This window comes from Rhincodon typus, chromosome 9, assembly GCF_021869965.1.
Source record: "Rhincodon typus isolate 14 chromosome 9, sRhiTyp1.1, whole genome shotgun sequence".
Lineage (NCBI taxonomy): Eukaryota > Metazoa > Chordata > Chondrichthyes > Orectolobiformes > Rhincodontidae > Rhincodon > Rhincodon typus.
This window is the reverse complement of record NC_063340.1, coordinates 1,498,566-1,520,684: the sequence shown is the minus strand read 5'-3', so window position 1 is coordinate 1,520,684 and position 22,119 is coordinate 1,498,566. Positions and strand designations below refer to the sequence as shown.

At 42.1% G+C, this 22,119-nt stretch overlaps 1 protein-coding gene across 1 annotated transcript in view; it reads right to left on the bottom strand.

Annotated features, from left to right (window-relative positions):
• ugp2b (UDP-glucose pyrophosphorylase 2b) overlaps positions 1 to 20,938 on the bottom strand; it is a 35,679-nt gene extending 14,741 nt beyond the window's left edge. The window contains exons 1-4 of the mRNA XM_048601115.1: positions 20,780 to 20,938; positions 16,067 to 16,174; positions 1,246 to 1,431; positions 203 to 336 (exon numbers count right to left, since the gene is read on the bottom strand). Coding sequence (XP_048457072.1) covers positions 203 to 336; positions 1,246 to 1,431; positions 16,067 to 16,174; positions 20,780 to 20,884 — 533 coding nt within the window. The 5' untranslated portion in view covers positions 20,885 to 20,938. The remainder of the gene's footprint in view (positions 1 to 202; positions 337 to 1,245; positions 1,432 to 16,066; positions 16,175 to 20,779) is intronic.
• Between the last annotated feature and the right edge of the window lie 1,181 nt (positions 20,939 to 22,119).

The following is a 22,119-nucleotide window of genomic DNA, read 5'->3' as shown; positions in this document are numbered from 1 at the left end:
AGCTGGACTGGTTTTGGGATGCCGTAGGGGGAGGGGAGATTTTGAAACTTGTGAAATTCACATTGATACCATTGGGCTGCAGGGTTCCCGGGCGGAATAGGAATTGCTGTTCCTGCAACCTTCGGGTGTTGAAGCCTGTTTTTTTTTTGCAGGGTGGGGGTGGGTGGTGGGGTAGGCAGCAATTGCTGATGCAAACACTTACCTGCTTTGGTTAAATGTATAGATTTTCACACGAGACTGCCGGTACTTCTGTAAGATCTTCTTTGTATCCTCGTCGGTGTTGAATGAGTTCATCAAGACCAGGGGGACATCAGTACCATAAGTCCTGTTCAAATGCTAGCAAACCAAGTTTGATATACATTTGATATGAAGTTAATATTCAAGTTTTAATCACCATTTGCTGCAATATTTTACTGATATTAACACTTCCTAAACATATATAGATAAGCTAACCTTTCATAATTAGAATTTGAATTACAGTAGCCCAATGACCATAGTGGCTGAGTGTTTTATAGTTATTTATTTTTCCTTTAGTTTGTGCATTTTATACAAAGATCCAAACAAAACAGTATTCCAACTATGGTCTCAAAGACCAGTACAAAACAAGAAGACAATTACAGAAAGGAGATATTAGTAAAGAAAAAGCTTGAGATAAGAAGTGGGGAGCCAGAGAGATTTCATGAAGGCAAGACCCAGCACAGCATGGAACCTGGGGAGGGGGTGACGCACAAAAGGCTATAGTTAGAGAAAAGAAGATTGACTCAGCTACCCCCTCAAACAACTTGCATCACAACTACCACTGACATTGATTCAAGGACATTTCAGCTGACTCAAGAACCATCACAGTTTTGAATCTTATTTATCTCACCTTTTGCAATAGAGATGGCAGTCATAAGTTGCTCATCATATTTCAGCAGTACTCCTACGGTGACTTCAATCTCTCAGATGACCTCAAACACTGAAGTTGCTCAGGGATCTAGCCAAGGAGCTCCACAGCTTCACCTGACATTGGCACATGCAACACCAAGATCAGCTGTAACCTCCCATCACAGCTATTAGTTATCTTTGTCTAGTCCAGAATTTGATTCCAGAACCTTGACCGGTTATATATATGGCCAAGGACTACAGTAGCACAGTAAGTAAATGCATCCCATCAGAAACCAATAGCAAGATTATTTGCAATACTATATTTGTTCTGGTTGGTTCTGGCCCAAATACCATTAAAGAGAGGAAATTTGTCCTTACCTCGATCTGCAGAACGGTGAGGTCCAGAAAAGTATTTTCATTGCGTACACTAATCAGACTTTTGGGACCTTTGCAGCCCATGCTAGTGCCAAGACCACCATTCAACTTGACCACCACCAGTTTGCTTAATAATGGAGGCACATCACCCAGCAACCCTTGAGTTTGTATTTTATCATATGACTGAATCTGGAAGCAGACAACATACAAACATCATCAAGCTAAACTCGGAGGTAGCCAGTGTAAAAATCTGCTAAAAAAATTAAAAGTAACAATTTATGAATAGATTGTTTGAATGCATTTCTTTTTTAAAATCTTCATTTTGTCACTTTATGCTTTGGAGTCAGATTAGAGTTCCTCCTAAATTTCCTTGAATAAAGTCTCCCTTATTCCTTTAATGTGACAACTACAAATGGGTGGCACATTTATATCCACATCAGAAAGTGAAGATTCAAATCCTGCGCCAAAGACTCGGGGACAAAAACCCATGGTGCACTCAGTACATTACTGAGACAGTACTGCTTTGTCAGAGTGCCATCTTTCAGATGAAACATTAAACTGGAGCCCGGTCTACCTTCTCAGATAGACTTAAAAAGGATCACACAACCGTTAGAGGAGGAGCAGGAGCTTTCTCCCTAGTGATCCCATTGATATTTATTATTCAGATTTGTGGGTCATTAAATAGCAGTGCTTGTGCCACGTTTCCAATATTGAAAGGGACTACTCTTCAAATCATATTTTGGCGAATGCAGAGCATATTTGGAGATCCTGAGGTTGTAAAAATAGAAGTCAAACATGAAGACAACAATAAGACTTACATTTACATAAGCACCGATCACAAATTTGAGGTATGGCTGTGAAGCATTCTGACAATCACGTACTTTTAAAATACCATTCTAATGAAGGAAACAAGGCAGGAATTTGCAGACAGACAAGTTCCATAAACAGCAACATGATAATGACCAGATCATCTATTTTAGTGACGTTAACTGGGTGTTAAATGCTGATCATTGTCAATTGTCAGGAAAACCCATCTGGCTCACTAACGCCCTTTAGGTTAAGGAAATCTGCTGTCCACACCTGGTCTGACCTACACGTGACTCCAGACCCACAGCATTGTGTTTGATGCTCAACTGCCCTCTGAAACGGCCTAACAAGCCACTCAGTTGTATCAATTGCTACAAAATCTCTCAATAAGAAATGAAACCGAACAGACCATCTGGCACCAACCTTGGCACTAGAAGAGACAACAGCAGAAACAGCCCTGTCAATCCTAGAAAGTCCTCCTTATTAACATCTGGGGGTTAGTGCCAAAATTGGGAGAGCAGACTCAATTATTTGAATTCAATAATTATCTGGGATTAAGAATCTAATGATGACCATGAATCCATTCCCAATTCTAAAAACCCATCTTGTTCACTAATGCCCTTTAGGGAAGGAAGTTGCCATCATTACCTGGTTTGGCCTACATGTGACTCCAGACCCACAGCAAAGTGGTTGACTCTGAATGCCCTCTGTGCAATTACGGATGGACAATAAATGCTGCCTAGCCAGTGATGCCCTCATCCCATGAATGAATAAATAAAAATAAAGGACTCAGACTGGTCAAGCAACAGCCTGATATTGCCTGTAAGGCATGATTCTGAGTGTATGACTATGTCCAAGATAGCACCATCATCACCATCCTGGATATGTCCTGTCCCATTGGCAGAACAGATGCAGCAGAAGTGGAGGCACAGTGATCTACAGTCGGAAGAGAGCTGCCCTGGGAGTCTACAACATTGACTCTGGACTCAAAGTCTCATGGTTTCAGGCTAAATATGGGCAACGAAACTACCTGCTGCTTACCATATACTGTCCTCCCACGGCTAATGAATCAGTACTCCTCCACGTTGAACAACACTTGGAGGAAGCAAAGGGTGCAAAACATACTGTGGTTTGGGGATTTGAATGTCCGCCAAGAAGAGTGGCTCAGCAGATCCTAAGGATACAACTGCGAGACTGGGTCTGCAGCAGGTGATATGGGAACCAATAAGAGGGAAAAAACAAACTTGACATCAACGTTACCAAATTGGCCAGCTGCAGATGCATCAGTCCATGGCAGTATTGGCAAGAATGATATTGCATAGTCCTTGTGGAGATGAAGTACTGCTTCCCCATGGAGAATACCCTCCATTATGTTACGTGGCATTATCAGCATGCTAAATGGGACATACTTCAAACAGATCTAACTAGTCAAGACTAGGTGTCTATGAGGCACTGTGGGCCAACAGAAGAATAGTATTTCAACACAAATCAGTAACTTCATGGTCTGCAGTATTCCCACTCAACCATTACCGTTCACCCAGTGCACCAATCCTCGTTCAACGGAGAGTCCAGGAAGGCATGCCAGGAGCAGCATTAGACATACCTGAAAACGAGACGTCAACCCAATGGAGCCACCAAACAGGACTACTTGCATGCTAAACAGCATAAGCAGCAAGTGATAAGACAAAACTAAGCGATCCTCCAACCAACAGATCAGATCTAAACTCTGCACTCTTGCCACATCCAGTAATGAATGGTGGTAAACAACTCACTGGAGGAGGCAGCTCCATAAATATCCCCATCCTCAATGGAGGGAGAGACCAACACATCAGTGCAAAAATAAGGCTGAAGCATTCACAGCAATCTTCAGCCAGAGGTGCTGAGTTGATGATCCATCTCAGCCCTATCCAGTAGTCCCCAGCATCACAGATACCAGTCTTCAGCCAATGTGATTCAATCCACATGATGTCCAGAAACAGTTAGAGACATTGGATATCGCAAGTGCTAAGATCCCTGACAACATTCTGGCAATAACACTGAAGACTTGTATTCTCAATAATTAGTAAAGTAATGGATGGTGACTTCACCAATGCTCTCAAACAGCAGCTGCTCAGCAACGTTTGAGTTCCACCAAGGCCAGTCAAGTCCTGACCTCATTGGACAGAAGCAGTGAAGCCCAGAGGCGATTTGAATGACACCCTTGACATCAAGGCCCTAGCATCAAGGAGCCCTAGCAAAACTGGAATCAGTGGGTACCACAGGGCAAACTCTCTGCTGGTTAGAGTCATACCCGACACATAGGATGATGATTGTGGTTGTTGAGGTCAGTAATCTCAACTCCAGGACATCTCTGTACAAGTTCCTCAAGGTTGTTCCCTAGGCCCAACCATCTTCAGCTGTTTCATCAATAACCTTCCCTCCATCATAAAGGTCAAAAGTGGGGATGTTTGTAGGTAATTGCACAATGTTCAGCACCATTTGCAACAGTTCAGTTCAGATTCAAACACAATAGGATCTGGACAATATCCAGGTTCGGGCTAACAAGTAACATTTGTAACACAAATATCAGGCATTGCCTCTTATTGGCAATGGTCAATCTAACCACTGACCCTTGACATTCAATGGTGTTACCATCGCTGAATCCCCCACTGTTAACACTTTGTGGGTTACTACTGACCAGAAACTCAATTGGACTTGCCACAAATACAGTGGTTACAAGAGCAGGTCAGAGGCTAGAAATGCCATGTTGAGTAATTCAACTTTTGCCCAAAGACTGCACACCATCTACAAGGCACAAGTTAGGACTGTGACAGAATACTCCCCATTTGCCTGGATGGGTGCAGCTCCAACACCACAAGAAGGTTTACACTAGCCAGGATAAAGCACCAAATCCAAAAGCATCCACTCCCTCCACCACCAATGCTCAACAGCAGCAGCATATATGATCCACAAGATGCATGGCAGAAATTCACCAAAGATCCTAAGATAGCACCTTCCAAACCCATTAACACTTCTATCTAGAAGGACAAAAGCAACAGATAGATGGGAACACCAACACCTGCAAGATCCCCTCCAAGCCACACACCATCCTGAATAGAAAATATGTTGCCATTTCTTGATCGTTGCTGGTCAAAATCCTGGAATTCCCTCCCTAAGGGCATTGTGGGTCAACCTACAGCACACAGACTGCAGCAGTTTAAGGAGGCAGCTCACCATCATCTTCTGAAGGGTAACTAGGGATGGCCAAGTGTAGGCCAGCCAGCAATGCCCACATTTGAGTGAATAAAAATTAAAAGGATCAGGCACTGGAATAATTCCACTGCTCTACACTGGAATAGTGCCTTGGAATCCCTTTAATTTCACCCAACGCAAGATGGGGCCTCATCTGGAAGACAGCAGCTTTAACTGAGCAGTACACCCACAGTATTGCCTCTGTAGCATCAATTTATTTGTAAGTGGTCAAGTCTTTAAAGTAGGACTAGAAGCCACAACCTTCTGACTCAGAGGAAGGTATGCTCTTGAATATTTCATCTGAATTTTTGATTGCTAGGCATGGCTAACAGTTGTAATGCAAGGCTGATGCACTGCCATGCAGTCGCTGCAGCTTAAGAATGTTGTTTGCACTGGCTGCTTGTTCCGTGTGCTGTACTCCTCACTGCCGTGAACCAGAGAAAAAAAAAGTGTTGCTTCCCTCTGAGCCACTAGTGATGCCAGGCAACAGCTTTAGTCTTCCAACTGTTTAATCTGAAGAAACATTTATTGACCTGGAGTAACAAGTTACTGGAGATATAATGGCTGCTCAAATAGTTTCTGGATACCCAGGTTTTGCCAAACAGCCTGTTTCCAATTTGTGTTTAAAGAAAAGGCTTGCGAACATGCCTTTTTTTTCTACCACTAGGTATTTCCATTGATATCTCTGGACAACAGGAATGTGCCTTTGGAGTAATGGGATAATGTTGACCTGGTAGTTAACAGTTTTCTACCTGATTGAGAGTGTCTTACAATGTGATTTTAAAGTCAATGATTTTATGGAAATCTTGTGCTACTTCACATAGATGTTCAAAGATAATTGTGCAGGAGGAATGTGCAAACTTGATTTGCATTGTTATAATTTGAATGGAGTAGGGTAGGCCATTCAGCCTCTGACACAAAACTCGCAACAACCAGATCCTGAGGCAATGAGTCATCCATTGAGGATGGTTGCCAGTACACAATATTGCAAGGGCTTCCCAAACTGACAAGATTGAGGTTGCATGCTCAGGGAAAGCAAAGGCCAAGGCCCCTTTAAATTGTTGATTCTTTTTAAACGGTTGGCGTGGTTTTACAAATGGATCTTTGAATCTATTACTGCTGCTGCAGCAAAAGAAAAAGCAGCCTGTGTAAACTTAGCTTCTTTTTAAATAAAAAAGCCTGCAGTTTAAACACTTCTGATCATGGTCAGCCATGTCACCCTCTATCCCTAAGTTACATAAATATTTTCACTCTGGGTCACAAAAGTCTGAGGCATTGAAACGGGGTGACACCTTGGAGAAGTCTGTGAAGCACTGGTGTCATGATTACAAGCAAAGATTGCCATTGTTGACAAACTTATCCCCACCCCACCACCACCCACTGATCACTGCACAGCCTTCAGTTGGACAGACCTACGTGACTGTGTGCTTCAACACATTTATTAACAAATGTTGTGAATGTGCATACCATTTACTCTAGTGCAAGTTTGATATGTTATACAAGTTGTACATAATTAAAAACTAAACCAACTAGATGAAATGCACACAGAATTTTGAGAAAAGTTGCCCTGACAACTTTCTTTACATGTACAAAATTGATAAAAGCTGTTTTTCATAAACCATATTTAAAATTGTTCAATATTTTTCCTTCTACTTCCTGACGTGTCGGCCAGAATTAAACTAGAGGACATTCTTCTGCTCCCAAAACAAATCATGCCCTGTTCACTGGTGCACTCACAGAATACACGTCCCTTGTTAATGAATCAATACTACAAGTCTCAATGTAGAAAGTCTGGCAGTTGGTCAAAATTAACTTGTGTGCTGCAGCAACTTTATTAAAAACTTTAAATTGAATTAAATAATAAAAAAAGGAATGGGAATAAATAATTTGTTCATCAAGTTGCAGTAGATATTTGTTGTGCCGAAAAGTTATGATATAGCGCATTTAGAAATGTGTGCAATTACAACATTACAAACAGCACAAATGTTTTCAAATAAAATCCAATATGTGACAACCAATTTAATATAATTTTAAATCAATTAACTATTTCAATACCATGATTAAATTTTTAAGGCATTGACAGTTGAATACAAATAATGACACACTAATAAAAGCTATCCAAAAACAAAAAAGGTGAATTATTTCAACAACCCAAAAACAGTATTTAGTTCCAGTTTCATTTGGTAAAATACTACTGGCTGCAAACTCATTTTTGTAATCGCAAACATGTACATAGAGAAACTTCAATTGCATTAAAGCAGTTATGATTGCATTGACTATTTTCTAAATGGGGAGAAAATTCAGAAATTTGAAGTGCAAAGGGACTTGGGAGTCCTAGTCCAGTATGCTTTTAAGGTAAACTTGTAGGTTGAGTCGGTAGTTAGGAACGCAAATACCATGTTGGCATTTATTTTGAGAGGACTAGAATATAAAAGCAGAAATGTACTTCTGAGGTTTATAAAGCTTTGGTCAGATCCCATGTTAGAGTATCGTGAGCAATTTTAGACCCCACATCTCAGGAAGGATGCACTAGCCCTGGAGTAGGTCCAGAAGAGGTTCACGAGAATGATCCCAGGAATGAAAGGGTTAACACATGAGGAATGTTTGCGGACTCTGGGTCTACACTCAATGGAGTTTAGAAGGATGGGGCGGGGGGGTGGAATCTTAGTGAAACTTACAGAATACTGAATGGCCTGGACAGACTGCACGTTAGGAAAATATTTTCATTGGCAGGAGACACTAGGACCAGAGGGCACAGCCTTAGAGTAAAGGGAAGACCATTTAGAACAGAGGTAAGGAGAAACTTCTTCAGCCAGAGAGTGGTGAATCTATGGAATTCACTGCCACAGAAGGCTATGGAGGCCAGGTTATTGAGTACATTTAAGACAGATAGATAGGTTCTTGATTGCCAAGGGGATCAAGGGTTACAGGGAGAAAGTGGGAGAATTGGGTTGAGAAATTTATCAGCCATGGATTGAATGGCAGAGCAGACTCGATGGGCTAAGTGGCTTAATTTCTGCTCCTATGTCTTATGGTCTAGTCTGTTTCAACAGTAACTATGCAGGGAATGTGGCAGCCATTCATTTAGACATTAAGAATTTGGAGTGCACTGTTACCCCTGGTAATAATCTGGCTGCTAACTAATAACTAAACCATGGGATTTGTTCGAGGAGCTAAAAAAAATTACTTTATATTTCCAACTAAAGATTTTTACATATTCCAGAAGTTGAATTAAAAAAAGGAATAAACAAGTTGATTTCATCCCAAAATATTTTTCTGCACATTGCCTTTTCAAAAAAAAACTCTTCAGACAGAAATTTAACAAGTCTCTTCCAGGTACATTGGGCCTTCTAAACATGAAGACAGCCACAATGTCGTGCTTTCTCAGGCAGAAATAAGAAAGAAACAGATTCCCACCACATCTCAGTTCTCAGCACTCAACAGTTACTCAAAGCAATTAAAAGCCAAAGCACTAAGTCAAGCTGGCACAGTAATTTCCAGCAAATAAAACTGCCAAGGGGATCAAGGGTTACAGGGAGAAAGTGGGCTAACCTCCAAAATGTGATACCAGCTACTTAATAGTGAATTCATTGCCTTGACCCACTTACACAACATATTCTATTATTCATTATTTTCATCTGGGCCAATCCTTTTGAAATAATATTAGTACAACCGCTGTATTGAAATAGTGACTTAATTCTTCAAAATGACTGGGCAGAAATTCTTCCAGTACCTGCATTTAGGAGTTAAGGAAGTACATTCACAGAAATTACTCCCCATCTGCTATAATCAGTTTGCTCTTTAATATGACCTATTCAAAAGACGTGGAAGTTTTAAGGTTTTTAGTTACAGTGCTTTACAGAAACAGGAGCAGTAACACTCAAAACTATTGGTAAATCCACAAGGCTGCTTTCTAGTAACAGTAAAAGCCTGCCCGAATTTCTCCAATACCTTCTCCAATGCAGGAGTTATACTGATCAGAATGGTCCCCTTGCTTTCAAAGTCAATTGAGATGATCTTTCATAAAGCCACAGTGGGCTGTGTTTCAGGTCTTCTCTAGATTTAGACAGTCATACAGTCAGAGCCATACAGCACAGAAACAGACCCTTCAGTCCAATTCATCCACACCAACCAGCCATCCCAATCTGATCTAGTCCTATTTGCCAGCATTTGGCCCATTTCCCTCTAACCCTTCCTATTCATGTACCCATCCAGATGCCTTTCAAATGTTGTAATTGTACCAGCCTCCACCACTTCCTCTGGCAGCTCATACCATACAAACGCTAATGTCTCCATGAAAGATCTAACCCTCTGGTCCCTTTTAAATCTTTCCACTCTCACCTTAAACACATGTCTTGTGGTTTTGCACTCCTCTACCCTAGGAAAAAGATGTTGGCTATTCACCTTATCCATGCCCCTCACGATTTTATAAGCCTCTAAGATCACCAGGCAGTCTCTGATGCTCTAGGGAGAAAAGCCTAAGCCTATTCAGCCCTCCCTATAGGTCAAACCCTCCAGTACATGCAACATTTTTGTAAATTGTTTCTTCACCCTCTCGAGTTTAATAACATCTTTCCTATACAAGGGCGATCACAATTGTATGCAGTATTCCAAAAGTGGCCTCACTAACGTCCTATACAGCCACAACATGACATCCCAACTCCTATACTCAGTATTATGATCAATGAAGGCAAGCGTGCCAAACTCTTCCTTCACCCCTGTCTATCTGCGACTCCATTTGCAAGGAACTATGCACCAACATCCCTAGGTCTCTTTGTTCTACAACACTCCCGGGGCCCGACCATTAACTATACAAGTCCTGCCCTGGTTTGCCTGACCAAAATGCAACAGCTCACATTTATCTAAATTAAACTCCATCTGCCACTCCTCGGCTCATTGACCCATCTGATCAAGGCCCTGTTGTATTCAGAGTTAACCTTCTTCACTGTCCAATATACCGCCTACTTTGGTGTCATCTGCAAACTTACTAACCAGACCTCCTATACTGACATCCAAATCATTCATATAAATGATGAAAAGCAGTGGACCCAGCACCGATCCTTGCGGCACACCACTGGTCACAGGCCTCCAATCCAAAAAACCCTCCACCATCACGCTCTGTCTCTTATCTGCAATTTTATATCCAAATGGCTAGCTCCCCCAGATCCCATTTGGTCTAACTTTATTAACCTGTCCACTTTGCTAAAGCCCATATAGACAACATCTACTACTCTGCCCTCGTCAATCTTCACCTCTTCAAAAAACTCAATGAAGTTAGTGAGACACGATTTCCCATGCGCAAAGCCATGCTGGCTATCCCAAGGGCATGATAATCCTGTCCCTCAGAATCCTCTCCAACACTTTATCCACCACTGATTTAAGGCTGACCAGTCTATTGTTCCCTGGTTTTTCCTTACAGCCTTTCTTAAATAATGCCACCACGTTAACCAACCTGCAGTCTTCTGGCACCTCACCCGTGGCTATTGATGATACAAACATTTCAGCAAGGGGTCAAGCAATCTCTTCCCTAGCTTCACACAAAGTTCTGGGAAAAATCTGATCAGGTCCCAGGGATTTATCTACCTTTTTGTGTTTTAAGACCACCTCTTTGATAATATGAACTTTTTCAAGACATCCATATTTATTTCCACAAGTTCCCTGGCTCCAAGTCCTTCTCCACAGTAAATTCCAAATAAACACAACCAAATACCACAGTAAACACAAAATATTCATTAAGTGGTTTTAAGATCCTAAAAAAAAATGAATATTCAAGTTAAACGCAATTCTTCCTCTTTCCTCCCCCACTGGTTTCATGATTTAATCAAAACTACATTCACAGACAACTGGAAAAGCAAATTTTTACAAAGAACAATATAACACAAGAACATGCCCTTCAGCCTGCCAAGCCCTCTATTCCCTGCTTACTCATGTATTTGTCAAGATGCCTCTTAAACATTCTATTATATCTGCCTCCCCACCTCTGCTGATGCATTCCAGGCACTTGGTTATCGATGATTATGTCTGCCGGAAGTGTGGTTGGTTACGAATCCAATAGGATTGCACGGATCAGTTGGAGCAGCAGTTGGAGGTAATGAGGAATTTACAGCAGCTAGGGAGTTGTGATGGATGGCAGTTGCAGGAAGGGAGATAAACCGCAGATACAGTGAGGTAGGTGGGTTACTTCCAGAAAAGGTAGGAGAGGGAGGCAGGTAATGCAGGAGTCTCCTGTGGCTATTAAGGGGGGAAAATAGCACTGACAGTCAGAGACTGGGTGTACCGTAACAAGGGGAATGACAGGTTCCAAGCGATCGATTGTAATAGGGGACTCTCAAGTCAGAGGCACAGACAGACGTTTCTGCAGCAGACAGCAAGACATCACAATGGTGTGTGACCTCCCTGGTGCCAGGATCCAGGATATCTCAGAGAGGGTGCAGAATATTCTCAAAGGGGAGAGAGACCAGCAGGATGTCATGTACACATTGCAATTAACAACATAGGAAGAAAAAAGGATAAGATTCTGATGAGAAAATATTAGGAATTAGGCAGGCATTTTAAAAGGAGATCAAGGGTAGTGATACCTGGATTACTCTCGGTGCCACGAGCTAGTGAGGGTAGGAATAAGAAGATAGAGCAGATGAACAGCATGGCTGAGGAGCTGATGCAGGCTAAAAGGATTCATATTTTTGGATCATTGGAATCTCTTCTGGGGTAGAAGTGACCTGTTTAAGAAGGACGGATTGCACCTGAATTGGAAGGGGACTAATGTACTGATATGGAGATTTGCTAGAGCTTCTCAGGAGGATGTAAACTAGTGGGTGGGGGGACCCAGGGAGACAGTGAAACAAGAAACTGTTGCAGTTGGGGAAAATGAGCGAGTCAAACAGTCAGGCAGGCAGGAACATGCAGAGAATGAGGTAGGACTGATAAATTAAACTGCATTTATTTCAATGCGAGGGGCCTAACAGGTAAGGCAGATGAACTCGGGGTGTGGTTGGGAATGTGGGACTGGGATAACATAGCGATTACAGAGACTTGGCTCAGGGATGAGCAGGACTGGCAGATTAAGGAAGGATAGAGATGGTGTTTTGGGGAGTGGGTGTGCAAGAGAGGAGAGGGAGTGGCAGTTTGATTAGGGATAACATTACGGCTGTACTTAGGGAGGTTATTCCCAGGAGTACATCCAGGAAAGTTATTTAGGTGGAACTAAGAAATAAGAAAGGGATGATCACCTTACTGTGATCATACTGTAGACCCCACCACAGTCAGCAGGAAATTGAGAAACAAATTTGTAAGGAGATCTCAGTTATCTGTAAGAATAATAGGGTGATTATGGTAGGGGATTTTAACTTTCCAAACATAGACTCAGACAGCCATAGTGTTAAGGTCATGGATGGAGAGGAATTTGTTAAGCATGTACAAGAACATTTTCTGATTAGCATGTAGATGTACCTATTAGAGAAGGTGCAAGGGCAGGGCAGGTGAGCACTTTGGAGCCAGTGACCATAATTATATTAGTTTTAAACTAGTGATGGAAAAGGATAGACCGGATCTAAACGTTAAAGTTCTGAATTGAAGGAAGGCCAATTTTGACAGTATTAGGCAGGAACTTTCAAAATTGGGGGCAGATGTTTGCAGGAAAAGGGATGGTTGAAAAATGGGAAGCCTTCAAAAAAGGAGATACTGAGTGTCCAGAGAAAGTTATGTTCCTGTGGGGGTGAAGGACAAGGCTGCTGGGTGTAGGGAATGCTGGATGACTAGAGAAATGGAGGTTTTGGTCAAGAGAAGGAGGAAGCATATGTCAGGTATAGGCAGCAAGGTTTGAGTGAATCCCTAGAACAATATAAAAGCAGTAGGAGGATACCCAAGAGGGAAATCAGGAGGACAAAAAGGGACATGAGATAGCTTTGACAAATAGAGTTAAGGACAGTCCAAAAGGATTCTACAAATACATCAAGGACAAAAGAGTAACGAGAGAGAGAACAGGGCCCCAATGTGTGGAACCACAGGAGATGGGGGAGATACTAAACAAGTATTTTGTATCAGTGTTTACCGTGGAGAAGGATATATGGAAGATAGAGAAGGTGTGGAAATAAAATAGCGACATCTTAAAAAATGTCCAGCAATTTCTCCTTGGTAATATGGACATTTTAAAACGCATAAAGGTGGATAAATCCCCAGGAGCTGATCAGGTGTACCCTAGAACTCTGTGGGAAGCTAGGGAGGTGATTGCTGGGCCCCTTGCTAAGATAATTGTATCACCAATAGCCATATGTGAGGTGCCAGAAGACTGGAGGTTGGCTAACGTGGTGCCACTGTTTAAGAAAGGTGGTAAGGAAATGTCAGGGAACTATAGACCGCTGAGCCTGACATCAGTGGGTGGGCAAGTTGTTGGAGGGAATCCTGATGGACAGGATTTACGTGCATTCGGAGAGGCAAGGACTGATTAGGGATAGTCAACATAGCTTTGTGCGTGGGAAATCGTGTCTCACTAACTTGATTGAGTTTTTTGAAGGAGTAACGAAGAGGATCGAGGAAGCCAGAGTGGTGGACGTGATCTGTATGGAATTCGTTAAGGCATTCAACAAGGTTCCTCACGGTAGACTGGTTAGCAAGCTTAGATCACATGGAATACAGGGAGAACTAGCCATTTGGATACAGAATTGGCTCAAAGATAGAAGATAGAGGGTGCTGGTAGAGGGGTTGCTTTTCACATTGGAGGCCTGAGACTAGTGGTGTGCTATAAGGATCGGTGCTGGGTCCACTGCTTTTCGTCATTTATATAAATGACTTGGATGTAAACATAGGAGGTATGGTTAGTAAGTTTGCAGATGACACCAAAATTGGAGGTGTAGTGGACAGCAAAGATTACCTCAGACTACAACGGGACCTTGATCAGATGGGCCAATGGGCTGAGGAGTGGCAGATGAAGTTTAATTTAGATAAATGTGAGGTGCTGCATTTTGGAAAGGCAAATCAGGGCAGGACTTATGCACTTAAATGGTAAGGTTCTGGGTAGTGTTACTTAAAAAAAATAGACCTGGGTGTAGGTGCATAATTCCTTGAAAGTGGAGTCCCAAGTAGACAAGATAGTGAAGGCAGCATTTGATATGCTTGCCTTTATTGATCAGTGCATTAAGTATAGGAGCTGAGAAGTCACGTTGTGGCTGTACAGGACATTGGTTAGGCCACTCTTGGAATACTGTATGCAATTCAGGCCTCCCTGCTATAGGAAGGATGTTGTGAAACTTGAAAGGGTTCAGAAAAGATTTACAAGGATGTTGCCAGGGTTGGAAGGTTTGAGCTATAGGGAGAGGCTGAATAGGCTGAGGCTATTTTCCCTGGAGTGGTGGAGACCGAGGGGCGGAGACCAAGGGGTGACCTTATAAAGGTTTATAAAATCATGAGGGGCATGGATAGGGTGAATAGTCAAGGTCTTTTCCCTGGGGTATGGAGTCTAAAACTAAAGGGCATAGGTCTAAGGTGAGAGAGGAAAGATTTATAAAGGGGCAAAGTCTTCATGCTGAGGGTGATGCATGTATGGAATGAGCTGCCAAAGGAAGTGGTGGAGGCTGGTACAATTACAACATTTTAAAAGCATCTGGATGGGTGCATGAATAGGAAGGGTTTAGAGGGATATGGGCCAAGTGCTGGCAAACGGGACTAGGTTTATTTAGGATATCTGGTCAGCATGGACAAGTTGGACTGAAGGGTCTGTTTCCATGACTGTATGTCTGTTGACTGATGACTGTCTCTATGACGGTTTCCATGACTGTATGTCTGTTGACTGATGACTGTCTCTATGACGGTTTACATGACTATGACTTAACACCCTCTAAAAAAACTTGCCTCTCACAGCTCTTTTAAATTATCCCCCTTTAACCTTAAACCTACATTCCCTCATAATGGAGATTTCTACCCAAGGAAAAGCCTTGGACTGTCCATCCCATCCATGCCTCTCAATTCTGTAAACTTCTGTCAAGTCACCCCTCAACCTCCAACATTGAAGTTAAAACAAACCAAGTCTGTCCAATCTGTCCACATAGATAATACCCTCCAAGCCAGGCAACATCCTGGTTAGTTTTTTTTTGTTCAGACTGCTGTGTCTTCTTGGCTAAAGAAAAACACAACACTGATCAAGGGGCATTAAAATAAACCAGTGGCATTTGTAGCCAGGGCTGCCAACTGGTACAAAAACTAAAACTGAACAGATAATGAGATAGCTGGATTCTGACAGCTTTAAATGATCAACATTCACTGAAGACAGTAATTAAGACAGGCACTTTGAAATGGTAAAATCCAGCAACTCAACATATTCATTGCGATTAGTCGTCATCATAAAGGCTCACGGAAAAGATAATAAGCTGAAAAAGTGACTTTGATAACAATTACCTCCCCCTGCCTATTCTAATTCTAAATTACATCAAGGGCAAAAAACAATTTATATGTTTGTTTTATTAGAAGTATAAAAGGGAAATTTGAACTTATAGCATACTCTTTTCATTACTAAATTGCAACTTTGCGCCAATAAACCAGCAAGAAATGGTTTATTCCCCAAATGAAGATAGTGTCTATTCCCCTTGAAAGGCATTCATGCTCTGATAGAACTCTGCCTAATCAGTCAAGGTTATATTAAATCCCTATTTAATCACCGAGATTAAATTCAGACCACAAATGTGAAAATATTTCAGTTATATGGATTTCATCATTTTCACAATGATCATACTCTATCCTACATGCTCACTTTAGCTGTTGCAGTCTACAATTCTACCGTATGCACAGAACTTACAGAGTCTTCAGGTGCTTTTTGGATCTTCTCCCATTCTACTGAAGGACCTCTCCTCTGCAGCAAGCTACGAAACAACTTCTGAAATCCCTCGATATCTTTCTTCATTTGCTTAAAATACAAAACAATTAACATTAAATATCTCCAATCTTAATATGACAGACATACTATACCACAAACACTGCATAACAATTTTGCAACACTGTAGAAGAAGCAGGCTCAATTGAGGTAGTCACGAGAGAACCAAATTACTTTCAGAAAAGGAAGAACATGTAGTGTTACAGGGTGAAAGCAGGGGTCTGTCACTAGGTAAATTATTCCAATGGACAGCCAGCATAGACATGATGGGGTGAATGTCTTCCCATTCTGAAAATTTTGAAGGTGGCTCAGTGGTCCTACCGCAGCACCAGGAACCGGGCTCAATTTCGCCCTCGGGCAACTGTCTGTGTGGAGTCTGCACATTCTCCTCTTGCCTGCGTGGGTTTCCACCAGGTGCTCCGGCTCCTCCTACTGTCCAAAGATGTGCAGGTTAGGCAGATTGGCCATGCTGAATTACCCCATAATGCTCAGGGATGTGCAGGCTAGGTGGGTCAGCTGTGGGAAATGCAGGGTTACAAAGATGGGGTGTGTCCTAGTTGGGATGCTCGTCAGAGCATTGGTGTTGGCTTGATGGGTCGAATGGCCTGCTTCCACACTGTAGGGATTCTATAAATCTTTTTAAAAATTTATAACAAAGCATTGTTGATTTCCTGACATGCTCACTGCCCTCATTAATTCTTTGAAGACAGGGTGACAAAAAAGGGCTAAAACTAGCATAATTTTTAAAAATGCTAAACAGGTGCTCTGTAAGACAAAAGGTTTTGAACGTCATTAGTTATTCAACAGATGTGCCTACTGATTGAATAGTACCACTGTTTAAATTTGAATATTTGATAAAAGTATAAGCAGTACTTTCATCTAAAAACTTAACACAAAGTTTGCATAAGTCATTATGACACATCAGCCATTCGACATATTGAATACATGCAGGTTTCCTGAAAATCAACCCAGTCAGTCCCACTCCACAGCCTGATCCTAGTATTTCATTCAAGAGCCATTTTGTTTTCCTTTGAAAAAATTTTGATGCTTTTGCTTCGAGCACTATTTCTTTTTGGCAGGGGCAGTAAGCTCCCAGTCATTACCACTCACTGGGTAAATACGTTCTTCATCCTTCTCCCCTTGCATCTCTTGCATTAAACCATGAATGTGTGTCCCCGAATCTTAATCCTCTAACTATATGTCCTTTGGTCCAAAGTGAACGATTCCAGTCTTTATAACTTAACCTTATAAATAACCCTCCCCATCCCTGCAACCATACTAGTAAATCTCCTGTGCACCCTCACAAGGACCCTTACAGCCTTACAATCCAAATTAGGAGTAGTGCCTCAAGACTACCCAGCCATCCAACAGGATTGCAACCAGTCTGAATTATGCTCATTCCAGTATCCACACCATGTAACCTCCAGCCCCGCCATCTACTCTTCCCCTCCTCCCCCAACCCAATGCCTTTCATCCCCTTGCTGATCAAGAATGTATCTACCTCTACCTGAAAAATATTCAAGCTCTTTTTACACTAAGAAAACTAATATCTTTACCACTGTCATAAATGGCTAACGCCTTATTCTTAACCAGTGATTCAACGTTCTACATTCTTCAACAATAGGAAACATCATTGCCATATTACTCTGTCAAGATCCCCAAGGAGCTTGTATCAAGTTGCCTTGTTTTCTGCTTATCTCCAAATGATTCAAATCTAGCCTGTCCAACTTTTCTCCATTAATAACTGGAATGGTTAGATTGTCTAATGTAGTCAAACTTTGCTGAGCTACTCCCACCTCGTTTGCAACCTTCCTTAAATAACTGGGCATGGTACTCCAAATGTGGTCTCACCAACGCAGGCATGAACTTCATACTTTGTATTCATTTTTCCTCACAATAAGTCAACACAATCTATGAGTTTTCCTATTTATTTACTCTACTTGCATGTCAACCTTGTGTGATTGATAAACAAGGTCACTCTGGTCCCTCCACATCTTAGAGCTATGAAATTTCTCATGTTAGATATTCTACTCTTCCTGCCAAAATTAACCATTTCACATTTTCCCATATTATTCTCCATTTGCCAGATTTTTGCCCACTCTCCTAACCTATTTTCCTTTGTAGCCTCCTTATGTCTTCCTTACAAAAGTTCCTTTTTGCTCCCTTCATCCAAGTCTTATATATAAAAATTGTAAGAAGTGGAGGGCCGGCACTGATCCTTATGGCACACCACTCACTACATCTTTCCATCCAAAACAATAACATTTGCTGCTTCCTGTCAGCCAGCCAATCTGCTCTCCATGCTAATACAGTACACCATACATGAAGAGCTTTTGTTTTCTACAATAAAATTTGATGTGGCACCATACAGTACATCCACCAGTTCCCCTTTATACACAGTAAATATTGCTTCCTCAAAGAATTCCAATAAATTGGTTAAACAGGATTTCCCTATCACATAACCAGGTTGTCTTTGCCTGCTTTTCTTGCTTTTTTATAAATACTCTGCCATAATAACTTTTAATAACAGATGTTAAGCTAACTGGCCTGTATTTTCCTGCAATTCATCATCACTCATGGAGCAAAATGAACAGCAAACCTGCACGAGAAGGGTAGCATTGGTGGGTCACAAGGAATCTGCAAGGGCATACAGACAGGCTGAGAGAGTGGGCAAAAACTTGTTAGATGAGCTTAATGTAGCAAAGCAAGAGGTGCTGCACTTTGGTAGGAAGAATCAAAAAACAGATTATTTAAATGGGAAGACACTCCAAAAAAGGAAAGCATGGGGATCTGTGTATTCTTGTGTGTGAAACATAAAGTTAGCATGCAGGTACAGCAAATAATCAAGAGGACAAGTTGAATTTTTACCTTTGCTGTTAGGGGATTGGAGTTTGAAAACAGGGAAGATTTGCTACAACTACACAGGGCTTTAGCGAGACTGCACCTATGGTACTGTTACAGTTTTGGTCATTGTATTTAAGAAAGGATATACTGGCATTGAGGTAGTTCAAAAGAGATAGGTGGGAGGAAGAACAGATTAGGGAAAACCAGTCCAGCTCGTCTCTTCCTCCCACCTATCCCCTCCTCCCACCTCAAGCCGCACCTCCATCTCCTACCGACCAACCTCATCCTGCCCTCTTGACCTGTCCGTCCTCCCTGGACTGACCTATCCCCTCCCTAACTCCCCACCTGCACTCACCTTTACTGGCTCCATCCCCGCCTCTTCGACCTGTTTGTTTCCTCTCCACCTATCCTCTCCTCTATCCCTCTTCTATCCGCCTCCCACTCTCTCCCTATTTATTTCAGAAACCCCTTTTCTGATGAAGGGTCTAGGCCCGAAACGTCAGCCTCTCTGCTCCTATGATGCTGCTTGGCCTGCTGTGTTCATCCAGCCCTGCACCTTGTTGTCTCGGATTCTCCAGCATCTGCAGTTCCTACTATCTCAAATGCATTTCACTCTTGCTTTGAGTAAAAGGTCAGTGAAATGATGTCACCTATCCCAACAGTCTTGGATGCACCTGTACCCTTGGTCAGACGTTGGATCAGCCTTGACAGCGAATGCATAGAATGTGACCGGTCTGCATGGAGTCCTCAGCCATGCACTCAGATCCTGTGCAGACCAGTTGATGGGAATATTCGCAGCATTTTTAATTTCTCCTTGCTACAGGCTGAAGTCCCCACCTGCTTCCAGATGACTACCATCATGCTGGTGCCAAAGAAAAATCATACAGCATGCCTCAATGACTACTGCCCAGTGGCTCTGACCTTCATAATTATAAAGTGCTTTGAGGGGTAAGCTACAGCTCACATCAACTCCGACCTACCAAATTACCTTGATCTTTTGCAATTCACCTACCAGCACAACAGGTCCACAGCATTCGCCATCTCCCTGGCACTTCTGGATAATAAGGATACCTACATTAGGCTCCTATGTATTGACTACACTTCCACCTTCAGCATCACAATTCCAAACAAACTCATCTCTAAACTCAGATCTAGGTCTCGGCTTCCCCCCGTGACTGGATCCACGACTTCCTGACCCATAGACCACAATCACTAAAAATAGGCGACAACACCACCTCCACCATGATCCACAACACCGGTACCCCACAAGACTGTGTACTCAGGCCCCTATTATACTCTTTATACACTCATGACCGTGGCCAAATTCCACCCCTAACTCCATTTACAAGTTTGCTGACAACACAACTGTTGTAGGTCAGATCTCAAACGAGATATAATACAGCAAAGAAGTTGCGTGCTTAGCAGCATGGTGTAAAGACAACAATCTCTCCATTAAAGTCAGCGAAACGAAGGAGCTGGTCATTGATTTCAGGAAGTGGAGTGGAGGGCACATCCCTGTCTGCATCGACAATGAAGAGGTGGAGATGGTCAAGAGCCCTAAAACCTTGCCCTGCTCATGGTGGCTGCAGTGCTGTGGGTTAGACTTACCTTGAGTAACAAATGCCAGACAACATAGCAACATGATTAATAAAAATCCATCACTTTACTTGATTTCTATCAAAAGGTCACCTACAATTAGTCAACATCCATTTGTTTCACCTTTAGACAACTATTGGAGACAAGTTCTATGTTCAATCATATAGAAGTGATAGCTACTGCAATGAGAATACATACTTCTTGCTCACTGGGTGAAGCAGCGTGCAGTAACCGAGTGAGCTCCTTCCCCATGGTGCTCTCCAGCTCCTGGCACTCAAACTGGGCAGAAATACCTTTCGACATGACTGTGGTGAAAACTGAAGGCAAAGAAACACCTAGGACATAAGAGGGGAAAAAAAAGTAACTTGTTCAAATACACTGGCCTGAGAAATGCATTACAATAGTTTTGTTGATGGTACCTTGCCACTGAATCATTGATTGACAGGAATTGATCATAATATTAACTAAATTAGGGATCATCAACTACTAAAAAACAGATCTCTCAACATCTTGGGAAAGCATGCCCAAAGAGGCCAAGAGGAGTATAACTGGTTTCTGATGGTTTGGAATTAAGTATAATTAGCCACCTGGCAGGATTTAGCCTCCAACTGGATGTAGACGTCAGTATTGGAGCCCTTGCTCTTCCTCATACATATTCATGATTTAGATCTGTTTTCAGGGAACAATTTCAACGTTTGTAAATGCCGTAAAATTTGGAAAATTATAAACTGTGAGGAGGACGGTATAGAAATCAAAGAACGTGGACAACTTGGTGGAGTGAACAGATAGGTGGCACATAGCTTTCAATGCAGGGAAGTCTAATTTGATGCATTTTGGCAGGAAAAACATTGACAGACAGCATGAAATAGGGTTACAATCCTAAAGGGGAAGGAAGCACAGGAGTAGAAGAACCTGGGTGTATGTATATGCACAGATCATTGAACGTGACAGTAGACACCTAGCATAATAAGAGCAATGAGGTGATGTTGAACTGATTTAAGACATTTGTTAGACCTCAGCTAGGATACTGTGTACAGTTCTGGGAACATTACAGAAAGGATGCGACGGCACTGGAGAAAGGGTGAAAGCAATTTAAAAGAACAACATCAGGGATGAGAAACTTCAGTTAGAAGATAGTTTGAAGAAATTGGGACTGTTCTCCTTGTAGACAAGACCAAGAGAAGATCTCAGGAGGTTTTCAGAATCAAGAGTAGAGTTGATAGAGAGAAACTGTTCCTGTCTGTAAAAGGGAGAACATAACAGCATAAATTTAAAGTGATTTGCAAAAGCAACAAGGGGAATATTAAAAAAAACTCTTTCACTTAGCAAGTAGGTAGGATATGGAATGCGAGATAGTAGGAACTGCAGATGCTGGAGGTGCAGGGCTGGATGAACACAGCAGGCCAAGCAGCATCATAGGAGCAGAGAGGCTGACGTTTCGGGCCTAGACCCTTCATCAGAAAAGGGGGAGGGGAAGGGGGTTTTGAAATAAATAGGGAGAGAGTGGGAGGCGGATAGAAGAGGGATAGAGGAGAGGA